At 58.2% G+C, this 12,293-nt stretch overlaps 1 protein-coding gene across 18 annotated transcripts in view; it reads left to right on the top strand.

Moving 5' to 3' along the window:
• Jakmip3 (Janus kinase and microtubule interacting protein 3) overlaps positions 1-12,293 on the top strand; it is a 62,207-nt gene that overhangs the window by 20,277 nt on the left and 29,637 nt on the right. For 5 of the 18 annotated variants that reach the window (XM_077798545.1, XM_077798543.1, XM_077798547.1 and 2 more), the window contains exon 3: positions 11,832-11,951. In XM_077798545.1, the coding sequence (XP_077654671.1) occupies positions 11,832-11,951 (120 nt within the window). Of the gene's footprint in view, positions 1-10,351; positions 10,568-11,831; positions 11,952-12,293 lie in introns of all 18 variants that reach the window. The other 13 variants (XM_077798536.1, XM_026410284.2, XM_026410285.2 and 10 more) reach the window with 6 other exon arrangements.

Raw genomic sequence — 12,293 nt, forward strand, 5'->3', positions numbered from 1 at the left:
GAAGCAGGAGGATCTCAAGTTCAAGGCCAGCCTCAGCAACTTAGCAAGGCCCTAAGTGAGACCCTGTCCCAAAATAAAAAATAAAAAAGTCTGGGGATGTGGCTCAGCACTCATGGGGTTAAGCACTTCCGGTTTCAATCCCCAGAACCAAAAACCAAGCTAACTCTTGGTATTTTTGTGTGGATTTAAAACAAGCCGTTCAAGGATAAACTTTAATTGAGGGTCTATTTATGTCTCCTATATAAATATGCAACCAAGTTGTGTCTGAAATTTTATTTGACTTTCTTCTGTCAGATTTAAGTGCTAGAAAGAGTGCCTGCAAGACAAAGAGCTTCACAGTGCTGGCAGCAATGACAGCCAGTCCGTGTCACTGTGTCCTGTCACCCACAGGCCCAGACCCACCACAGAGGACCCTCTCTGCTCTGTGACACTGCCCCAGCAGGCCATCATTCTCAACTCTCAAACCGTGGGGAGGGGGTCTGAGGTGCGGATAGAGGCCTGGGGGCCTCTTACGTTTTCTCACTCAGGGAACATTCTGGCCTCCAACACCTGAGTGTAAATTCAGCCCCCCCCCACCCCCACCCCGCCCCTACCCCCCACCCCACCCCTGCAGAGGCCCCTGAGGCCCCTACCTCAGGTGCCAGTGAGGCTGAGGGCTAGCAAGGGCTTTGCCTGAGCTGTCTAGGTCCCTGAGCTGTTCCAGCTCTGAGACGCCCTGATTTCCAGAGTGGCCAGTGTCCACTTGGCTCTTCTGCCTCAGGAGGACCCCGCTTCCTCTTGGCCCGGAGGACGTCCAGACAGACTTCCTAAGTAAACGCTACTGGAAGCTGGGCCTGGTGGTGCGTGCTGGCCTGGGGTCCCCGGCAGGGAGGAATGGCAGTGCTGCCCCTGCCTGGGGTCCGGGCAGGAGGGACCTGGTGGGGACAGGAGCCCAGAGGCATATCTGGAGCTCTGTCATGGAAGCTGCCCTGGGCAGGAGTTGAAGCCGGGGTGGAGCAGAGACCGTGGCGGGAAGGGGTCTGAGGGTGAGCCTGGCCCAGAGAAGAGGTAGGGTGCAGTCGTCTCCTGGCCAGCACCCCGTCAGCACCCAAGGGAGCCTTTCACCACCTGACCTGGCCCCCTCCTGGCCATCTGGTGTTGGGCTCCAGGTCGGGGTGTGTGAACAGGCCCTGGCCCCAGGAGGGGCAGCACTCCAGTCTGGCCTCTGGGCAGCCGCCGAGGCAGGAGAGCCCGGGAGTCCTGCCACAGCCCGGGCACGAGGGCAGAGCACAGTGCACTGAGCTCCATGTCCCCCCAGCGGGCAGGGCTAGCTGGCTGGCCCAGGGAGGGGTGGGAGAAGGAGCTGGCCACCAGGTCCTGGGGCAGCTGGAGTGGGCTCCTGGCTCCCAAAGCTGGTACTGTCACTTGAACTCCTGCCTCCCCACCGGGCCAGAAACGTTTTTCTGCTCTAATTTGGGTCTTCTTTGTTGACTGCTAAGGCTGTGGCACCTACAGCAGGTGCCCAGTGAGCATCTGGTGAATGGCTGTCCCCCTGGGCCAGCCCGGCCCCGCCCACTGTCAGAGCCGCAGGGCCTCGGTTGCCCTGACCCAAAGTGCTGCCTGGAGCGTGGCTGAGAGAAGCCCAGTGGAGGGAAAGGAGGAAGGCAGGTGGGACGTGGCCAGCAGGGACCTCCGGACAGGCACCCAGGGCAGGGCTGGGTGTGGGGGCTGCGCCCTGGGGCTGCTGGAGTGTGCGAGGCTCCTGCGGGCACCCAGCTTATCCAGGTCAGCGACACCCCACCCTGCCAGAGGTCGGTGGGGACTGAGGGGTCAGGGCTGCTTCTCCACCCTGGGGGAACTGAAACGCCCCAGATTGGGGTTTTGGACCCAGCCCTGAGGTCACAACCTCCCTGGTGTGGCCTGCCATTCTTGGGCCCTGGGGCCTGTGCTGCCCAGCCCCCTTGATGGCACAGAAGCCCCTGAGCTGATTCCTGTCCTGCTCAGAGCTTCCGCAGATGCCAGGTCCCTGGGAGCTTCAGAGACCCCACACCCGCAGGGGCTGGCCAGCTGCACCCAGAGTCCCCCGTGAGCTCAGGCAGGGTGACTGCTCACCCCCACCCACCACCCCTGGAGCTCAAGCCTGTGACACAGTGAGGACAAGGCTGTGCACCTGTGCAGTATCGTTCCTGAACCTGGGGAGTTTGCTGGGCACACCATGACCGCCCACTCCATGCATTTGCTGAAGTACAAGCAGCTCTTGTTACAAATTCTATAAAGAATCACAGGCAGAAAGCAATTTCCTCTTTCTCCTAAGAATCTGTGATTTATCGTATCCCCTGTCCCCCTGGTGATGAGATAGCTAGCTAATGTGAACCTGACGCGCAGCAGTGACCCCCGCAAGGACAGCTATGGAGACCAGTTTGTCCCCAGGTGCTGCTGCTGGGGGTGGGTGGCTCTCCGTGCCTTTCCAGTAGGGTCTTCAGGCAGTGGCCAGGTAGGTGCCATGGTCCTCTCTGTCCCGGGGACCCAGGCAGAGTCTGGCCCAAGGTCCTTCTCAAACATGGTGCCTCCAGACCCAGCAGTAGCTGAGTCCCAGGGTCTCCTGGGCGGTGCTCCCAGTGCTGCTCCTGATCTCTGACCACAAGTCCCAGCCCCCACGGCTGGATGCCACACTCCTGGCTGGTTTATTTGCTCCTGGGGAACAGAGTTTGCCGAGTCAGGTGTCCTGAGCTGTGCTAGGTGAGGAGGGTCCCAGGTTAAGGCCTCCCCAAGGAGAACCCGTCTGCTGGTGCCAGGCCCCAGGGGGCCACTGAGGCTTCTGCCTGGGACACCCTGGGAAAATGGAGAGCTTTTGAAAACCTCTGTGCTTCAGCTGCTCAGGACATACTGAACCCGAGGACGAGGCCTAGGAGCAGGATTAGATCATCCCCTCTGTGGAAGCCGAGGACACAAGTTCAAAGGAGATGCTGGTGAGCTTTGGCAGTGTCACCTGTGTCACCACCACCGTGGAACACGTCAGCCAAGGCCCCAGCTGTCGCAGCTTGGCCTGCCCTGGCCTGGCCCAGAGCCGGAGCCACACCCCGCAGCGGCTTGCGGGATCGTCTGTGCCTGTGTCTTCTTCTGTGAAGGGTGCTCGGGCTGGCCTGGCCTGGGCTGTTGGAGCACTCCTGTCATCCTGGGGTGGCCGCAGGTCTCCTGTCTGCCACCCATTGCCACGGGGGCATGTTGGGCTGTAGGTAGGGCACGTGACCAGCAGAGGGGACTCTGCAGTTCCCAGGGAGGCAAGTGACCAGCAGAGGGGACTCTGCAGTTCCCAGGGAGGTGGACGGCATCCCACCCGCCTCCGAGGGCAGGCTCCTCTTTCCCGCTGGTCCCCAAGAAGAGCGCACCATCCTGCAGGCCCTGTGACGCCTTTGTCCCCTAGCCGGCCCATTTCTGGCTGGAACATGAGGAGCCTCGGGGTGAAAGGCCTCTGTTGGGTGTGCACGGCCCGTGAGTGACCCAACACCCCTTGACGTCGAGGAAGTCCAGTTTGTCAGATCCCTGCATGTGCCTCCTGTTTAAAATCCTCTGTCACCCAAGGTCACAGAGCTCCCCTGCATGGTCTTCTGGGCGCGTGACCGTTCTTTTCTCAAGGTTCGGTTCTGTGATCCATCTGCGTTAGCCTTTGTGAACGGTGTGTGGTAGGGGCAGGCATCCCTGACCTGCCAGGTGAATGCCCAGCTGTTACAGGACCCTGTTTGGAAAGGTGTCCTTTCCCCACAGAATCATGGCTGCACTTGTGTCACGTATCACACAAGTGCACACGTGGGTCGGTTCTGATGGCCCGGTTCTGTGGGCTGTTCTTTCTACCTGCACCTGGCGCACAGGCCTGAATTCCGCCACTCTGAAGCAGGCGGTGGCTTTCCAGGTTTGTTCTTTCTGCTACTCAAGACTGTTGTTGCTCTCCATATAAAGTTGAGACCAGCTGAACACGTACCCCCGATCCTCCTCTAGCCCCGTCAGCCCTTTTACCTGAGCCCTGGGCGCACGAGCCCCGTCACAGCCCTTGCTCAGCCCATTTGCCCGACTCTTTCTCCGTTAGTGCATGTGTCTCACTTGTTCCCATGATGAACACCCCAGAGAAACAGTCTCCGTGCTCCTGTGAGCTGTCCACCGTCTCCCCTGTCCACTCAGATCTTGCTCCTGGCTTTCCTCTGGGCCCTTTGCCCTGGGCCTGTGAAACCCTGCCTGGACTTCCCTGCTGTGGGGTGGGTCCACTGGGGCTCCTGTCCGAAGCCAGCCCCCAGCACCCGTGGATGCTGCCCTGGAGTCCCCCGAGGAGAAGCTCTGCAGTCCTGACGGCGTCCTTCCTGTCAGCCCTGGAGACGCACTCAGTCTCCACCAGTGTCACCATGATGCTGCCTGTGTTTTTCTTTCCTTTTTTTGGTGGGGTGGCCAAGCTTCTGGAATATGAAGCGATGTCTTTCTCCACAGGTGGGGACCCCTGACCATTACTTAGTCACCGATTTCTTCCCCTTCCTCTTCCTGGGACTCCATCGCAGTGACTTAGACAACTGGTTCCCACGTCTCCCTCGAACTCAATTCTTTTTAAGTTTTCTGCTTGTTCCTTCTGGGTCTCTTGGATATTTTCTATTGTTTTATTTTTGGTTTATGATTCTACTGTGTCCAGCCTACTTTTAAACCTTAGAAATTGATTTTTAATTTTAGAAATAAGATGTTTGAATTTTGTTGTCTGTTTAATTATTTTTGATAGATTCTAATTCTTATTTGAATTACTGTCTTTATCCATTTTCTTCCTCTATGAGAAAAATCTTTTTTTTTTTTAATATTTATTTTTCAGTATTTGGCGGACACAGCATCTTTGTCTGTATGTGGTGCTGAGGATCGAACCCGGGCCGCACACATGCTAGGCGAGCGCGCTACCACTTGAGCCACATCCCCAGCCCGAGAAAAATCTTTTAATGTGTGGTCATATTGATTATTTTTAGTGTACCACCCACAATGAATTTTAAAGTTCTTATTTGCTGACCAATATTCCAACCATCCTTGGGTCTACTTCTGCTACTCACAATTATCTCTAAGTTCTAATTGGAGAACTCTGGTTATCTCTGGTCTGCTTCTATTGACTGTTTTATCTCCGTTGTTGGTTGCTTTTTCATGACTCTTGTAATTTTCTGTTGTGTTTTGACACTGTGGGTGATGTGTTGAAGGGTCTATGGTCATTTTCCAAAGAATGTTGAGCTCTGTCCTGGCAGATGGTTAGATCAGCAGCAGAGTACTTGGATCTTGTGAGGTTTGGCTGAGGCTTTGTGGTGTTAGGGTAGATCCATGTCAGCCCCGTCTTCTCTCACAGCAGAGTTCGTATCACAGGACATTGTCCTGGCTTTGCAGCGTGGCCTCTCAGGGTCTCTGCTGAAGGCCTGGATGCTCACCAGGTCTCCGACTGGGTCTGGGATTGAGTTAAGTCTCCCCAGCACCATGCCACCCCTGACATTTCTGCTCACGCTGCAGATTCTCAGAAAGTGTTTTCTTTCTTTCTTTTTCTTTTTTGGCTGTGCTGGGGATTGAACCCAGGGCCTTATGCATGCAAGGCAAGCACTCTACCAACTGAGCTACATCCCCTGCCCTGTCAGGAAGGGTTTCTACAAGGCCCCCAGGGGTCTTGCCTGACACATGCAAGCTTAGAATTGACCATGGGTCCGAGGGAAAGTCTACTCAGCTGTTGGAGCTACTTTCCTGCCACCTCCTTGTCCCCAGTACCTGATGATCTGGGTCCCAGCAGCTGGTCTGGGTTTTCTGTCCCAAGAAGCTTCTCTTTTCTGCTCGGCTCTGTTCCCAGGAGAGAGGCAGAGAGGGTGCCTCTGGGAATCAGGGAGGCTCTCCTCACCTGCCCCCTGGCTCCGGCACCTGCCCTGTCTGGTTGATCTCGTGAACTCCTAGAGTTGCTCATTGCACCAGGTGGGTCTGTGGCCAACAAACGACTCCATCATGTCTGAAACCAGAATTTTCTGACCATCAATATCTTTTTGAAAGCTTCCTGGATGGTTCTAGTGGGAGACCAGGTTTGGGAGCCACTCTTCTGCACAGGTTGGCAGATTACCCCAGGCTGTGGGGACTTCGGCATTCTCTTTATAACAAAAATTCCTGGTAATTAATTCTCAGACGTGGAGCAGATCTTGGTGCATCTCTGGGACCCTGGGGACCTGGGCTCCTCACCTTGGGCTGGAGCCATATCCTCCTTTACCAACTCTCAGCCCCCCTGGGAGTGCAAGAGGCTGGAGCACCTGTTTATTCTGGTGTCTTCGCCTGGGACGGTCCAGCCAACCCCTCTGGGCCTGTGCTTTCTGGGACAAACCTTGGATAGTACCAGACTCTTGGTCTCATCTGGGTGTATTTTTCCCAGGTCCCCTCCTAATCTCAGCCCTTACATCCAGGGTGACGAGCCTCCTTCCGGCTCTGTTCATCTCATTAGGCCCTGCCAGGACCCTTTCTCTGGGAAAACACACTAGGTTCCTCCTCTCCTCCCACACACCCACTGTGAGCGACAGCCTTCTCTAAAGCACAAGGCACGTGTGTCCAGGTGACCTGTGGAGAGTTTGTAGGCAGGAAGGTCCCCCAAGATGCAGGTCCCTCTGAAGAAGGTAGGGTGAGCCCCCGCTGTTGTAGGTGAGGGCCTACTGCCTAGGCCAGGAGGCTGGGGACCAGACTCCTGCCCTCTTCTCAGGACACTTGGTGTGGGGTCAGACAGGCTCCACTGGTGGCTCAGGCAGGTGCCTGGTTTGGCACTGAAGCACGGTCAGTGCAGGCAGCCCAGGAGGGGAGAGCCCCAGCGGGGTTGGTGACGTGTCTGGACAGGCAAGCACTCCTTGGTCACTGAGGGCACACGTGTGCAGGGGGCTCAGCACTGCAGGGCACGGCTGCCTCGTGTCAGGGGCCTCACCGTTGGCCAGCGAGCTCAGGAAGGGCTACCTTCCCCCCACTCCAGCTACCGGCTCTAGTTCTATACTTGGGAGATGTCCAGGGATCCACTGTCCACAGGGGCCCAGGGCGATGGCCAGGGATCCGCTGTCCACAGGGGCCCAGGGCGATGGCCAGGGATCCGCTGTCCACAGGGGCCCGGGGCGATGGCCAGGGATCCGCTGTCCACAGGGGCCCGGGGCGATGGCCAGGGATCCGCTGTCCACAGGGGCTCGGGGCGATGGCCAGGGATCCGCTGTCCACAGGGGCCCGGGGCGATGGCCAGGGATCCGCTGTCCACAGGGCCCAGGAGGCTCGGATGCTGAGCTCCCCAGGGCCACCTGCTAAGAAGCACTGTGCTCTGAGCTTGAAGGGGAGGGCGGGTTAGGTGGGGAGGGCGGGTTAGGTGGGGAGGGTTAGGGTTAGGTGGGGAGGGTTAGGGTTAGGTGGGGAGGGTTAGGGTTAGGTGGGGAGGGTTAGGGTTAGGTGGGGAGGGCGGGTTAGGCAGGGAGGATTAGGGTTAGGTGGGGAGGGCGGGTTAGGCAGGGAGGATTAGGGTTAGGTGGGGAGGGCGGGTTAGGCGGGGAGGATTAGGGTTAGGTGGGGAGGGCGGGTTAGGCGGGGAGGGTTAGGGTTAGGTGGGGAGGGTTAGGGTTAGGTGGGGAGGGTTAGGGTTAGGTGGGGAGGGTTAGGGTTAAGTGGGGAGGGTTAGGGTTAGGTGGGGAGGGCGGGTTAGGTGGGGAGGGTTAGGGTTAGGTGGGGAGGGTTAGGGTTAGGTGGGGAGGGCGGGTTAGGTGGGGGGGATTAGGGTTAGGTGGGGAGGGCGGGTTAGGTGGGGAGGGTGGGTTAGGTGAGGAGGGTGGGTTAGGTGGGGAGGATTAGGGTTAGGTGGGGAGGGCGGGTTAGGTGGGGAGGATTAGGGTTAGGTGAGGAGGGCGGGTTAGGTGAGGAGGGTTAGGGTTAGGTGGGGAGGGTTAGGGTTAGGTGGGGAGGGTTAGGGTTAGGTGGGGAGGGCGGGTTAGGCAGGGAGGGTTAGGGTTAGGTGGGGAGGGCGGGTTAGGTGGGGAGGGTTAGGGTTAGGTGGGGAGGGTTAGGGTTAGGTGGGGAGGGCGGGTTAGGTGGGGAGGGCCATTTCTCTCCTGGGCAAGGACCATCCTTCCCACTCAGGCCCTTCTGCACACCCCGTCCCTGGGGACCTGCCATCACAAGGAACCTCTGCTGGTTTCCAGATGCCCACTGCACCTGCAAGGGAGGGACAGTGTGGGGTGCTGGGTTGGCAGAGGTGACTCAGGGCAGTCAACAGACTCAGTAAGAACCTGGATTCTTCTCTGATCCTGGGAGGTGTTTCTCTCCTGGGAGCCAGGAGACCTCATCTTGTTTATGACCAACTCTGGGAGAGGTGAGGAGACAGATGGGACAGGGGCAGAGAGGACACTGGGCGATCTGGAACTTCTGTAGCATCTAGACAAGACTGTGTGGTGGGGGACCAGCTCATCTGGTTACCAGAACTCCCCATTTTCAGTTTGGAGGTCTGTGTCTGGGGAGCCCTCAGTCCTGGGCTTGGTGGGGGCTCTTTGCATGGGTGTGGGTGGGGTAGGGACTGGGCACTGCCTTCTGGTCTCCACAGCCTGCAGGAGGGGACAGCAGGTCAGAGCCTCAGCCTGCATGAGGACACGGGGTCATCCCCTTGCAGGTAGACAACCACGCATGCACTGTGGGTCTGCATGTGGGCAGCAGGCCCTGGGGTCCTAGGCTGTCTTCTGCAGCTCCCTGGGCTGGGGGTGGGTGTGGTGCCCGTGTTTGAACATGTCGCTGGGCTGGAAGAAGCCCTCTGTGAGTGAGGGGAGCCACCAGCTCCACGGAGCATCTTAATTAGGCTGGGCCAGGCCCCCCGCAGAAACAGACCTCACTGGAGCAGCAGACGTAGATACGCATGTTCAGGGCTGAGCAAGCTTGGCTCGAGACCTGCAGCTTTGGGAGACCCCTCTGGTACCCCCTGGTAAGCATCATGTGCCTGTGAGACAGTGCTGTCCCACATTCCTTGATGGGGCATCTTAGCGCTTCCCACGGGCAGTCGCCTACCCAGCGGCCTGGTGAGCTGGCAGACACTCCCTCTCCTGTTTCTGTAAACGCTGGTGTGTGGGTGCCAGGCCGCAGGCACAGCCGTCGTTAATAAGATTTTCCTGTCCCTGGCCTCTTGGTTTCCCTAATTACTGAGCTTCTTCCTCCTGCATCACCACATGCTCCAGGAAATGGGAATTTGGCAATTAAGGCCTCTTTTCCTCGGTTCTGCTCCTGGCTTGCCTGAATTTGTGATCTGGGCCGATGAGATGCCTCTTCTGTTTCTACGCAGACTTCAGCAGGTGGCTGACCCAGCCAGATGCCCTGCTCTGCTCAGTCACTTGAAAATAATGTTTTAAACCCAAGACATCATCTTATAAATCTAGTGCCATCTACATTGGGTCCCACTTTCCACCTGGACCAAGCATGTTCCTGGGGCAGCTCAGGTGAAGGCCTCAGGGTCAGCTGGTGGCCATGTCCAGGGGGTTTCTTGCTGCTATTTGTAGGGTGGGCACAAAGAATGCTGCTCGTGCGGGTCAGACCTCCTGGAGCCTGCCTGTCCAGATGCCGCCCACCCCCAGCCTCAGCTTTCAGTAGGATTCATAGGAAACAGCTTTTCCTGCAAACAGCTGTGAGCACGGAGCACTGAGATCCAGGACAGAACAGGGATGGCTGCAGTGCCTCCCACACACCACCCAGCCCTCCCTAGCTTGTGGCCTCTCCGGGTTGGTGAGCGAGTCCAGGGTGGCAGGCTGCCCTGAGAACTCTCAGGCCAGGGCTTCTACCTACCTACAAGGCCACCCTCCCCCTGACCTTTTCCTATTTGTACCAGGGACTTAACGCAGGGTCGCTTAACCACTGAGCTACATCCCCAGCGCGTTTTGTGTTTTGTTTTGAGTCAGGGTCTTTCCAAACACCCTCTCCCATCGTACCCTCCTACTGGCAGGTGTGTGTGAGTCGGGCATAACCCTGCTCCGCTCAAAGCACAGAGGGAGGCAGGGGCAGGAGGTGGCTCCACTAACCTGCCAGGTAGGCCCATCCCTGTGGACACCTAGGACAGCAGGGGACTGGAGTCTTGCTGGGTGACCCTGGCCTGGCACAGGGGGCACAGGGGCCACAGATGCCAGAGCAGCTTGGGGCCAGCCAGCTGACCCCAGGAGGCCCTGGAAGGGCTGTGTGCGGCAGCCTGGGGAGTAGGCACTGGCTCTCGTCCAGGATGGTCTGTCTGAGCCCGAGACACTGGCAGGGCTGCCACGGTGGGGACCCTGCTGATGCCAACCTGCCTGTTTCTATGGTAACTGCAGATCTATACCCTGTCTGCGTGTGTGATTGTGTTCTGTTCTCCTTGTAGATGGAGGAGATAAAATTTAAAGACAGAGCAGTCTTCGTGCTGGAGAGAGAGTTAGGGGTCCAAGCCGGGCATGCCCAGAGACTGCAGCTGCAGAAAGAGGCTCTAGATGAGCAGCTTTCCCAGGCCAAAGAGGCTGAGCGGCACCCGGGCAGCCCCAGACGGGAACTTCCTTATGCAAGCGGTGCAGGAGACGCCTCAGACCACTCGGGAAGCCCTGTAAGCACCCCCGGGCCTCGCCCTGGCCCGATCCGAGTACAGACACACGGCCCTGCAGAGCTCCCTGGGGCGTCCGGAGCCCAGTCCAGCCAGACTCTCCTGCCCCTGGGGCCCTCAGCTCGTCCAGCTCTGGCCAGGAGGACTGGCAGTTTGTCCTCTTCCTTCCTCCCCAACACCGCAGGTGCACTGGCTTGTCCCCTCCTGGGCCCCGGTCCCCAAGGATCCCAAAGTACCAGCTTGGCTGGCGCTGGTCCTGCCTTGGCTGTGGGAGAGGCGGTGCTCTGAGCAGGTGCTGCTCTGGCTTCTGGCTGCTGCCCGCCAAGTCCCTGGCTGGCCCTCCCGTGGCTGACCTTGCGCTCATCACCAGCCATCCTCCCACATGCTTTTATGTGACCATGACGTTTTTTGCTCCTCCTCGGGCTGCTAAGGCCCACCTGCATGGGTCCACCAGCAGATGCCCAGACTGCAAGCCACCCATCTTCTCATTGCCACACCTCATTCAGATCCCTCCGCAGTGGCCTGCAACATCCTGGGGATCTAATGCCACGGACCCTCCACGTGGCCCCTCTGAGCCTTTGGTCCCTAGCCTCTCCTGCACCCATTGACTGAGGAACTCAAACCATGTCCAGTATCTCCCTGGACATACTTTTGTTTGACTCAAGGACAAAACTGTTAAAGTTGGGCCAGCCCTGGGACAGTGACATGGCAAGACTAGAGACTAGCATCGAGGGGGCAGCGCAGTCTAACTGATCAGAGCCAGCCCTTCCTGCTCCAGAGAGCCCAGAACCTCAGGCAAAGGTTTTCACTGACTTTTTAATGAAGTTCCAGTGGTTTTGAAAGTGGCCTTCTGGAGACTCAACCTGAGGGAGCACATTTCCTGGGAGAGCAGCTTTTCCAAGTCTGCAGCAGGTGTCTTTCCCTCTGCTCACCCGAGAACGTGCTGTCCACCTGGCAGGCAGGCAGAGCCCTTCTGAAGTGCAGCAAGCAGTGGCCGAGGAGAGCATGCAGCTAGTCTTGCCCGTGTGTCCCCACCAGTGTGTCCCTGCCCATGTGTCCCACGTGTGTCCCCACCCTCGCCCTCCACTTTTGCACACCCCCAGACATTCCCGCTTCCGTCTGTCCCCTCATGCAGTTTGCAGAGCTTGGGCTACACCCATCCGCCAGCCGCTGTGTGGAAGAGCAGGCGGCCGAGGCGTCCAGGGTGCTGCGATTCGCGAGGTGCTGTGTGCAGGGAACAGTTGTTTGCAGTTGATCTTTGTTTTAGGAACAGCAGTTGGATGAAAAGGATGCCCGGCGCTTTCAGCTCAAAATCGCAGAGTTAAGCGCCATCATCCGTAAGCTGGAGGATCGCAACGCCCTGTTGTCGGAGGAGAGGAACGAGCTGGTGCGTGCCCAACAGGGACGGTTCTGGACCTTGTGGGACGTGGCTGCATGGGGAGAGGCGGGGTGCACTTCCACAGTCCCTGTGGAAAGGGCAAGTGGTGACAGCTGGCCTTGCCGCTGGGCCCCTTGGCCTGTCCACCTTTGGCTCCCGCATGCTGGTTGGTCAACCCTACTCTGTGTCCTGGGGCAGAAGTACCCTGAACTCTGTACATGATCTGGGGTGGGAGAGGCCACTGTCTTAGCTGTCGCCCTCACCATAAATCTCCAGAGCCACTGAGGGTCCCCATACCTTCAGCTCAGAGGGTGTGTGAGCTGTGTGGATGCTCAGGGGCAGGGGGTGACC

The sequence above is a fragment of the Urocitellus parryii genome, chromosome 5, assembly GCF_045843805.1.
Source record: "Urocitellus parryii isolate mUroPar1 chromosome 5, mUroPar1.hap1, whole genome shotgun sequence".
NCBI lineage: Eukaryota > Metazoa > Chordata > Mammalia > Rodentia > Sciuridae > Urocitellus > Urocitellus parryii.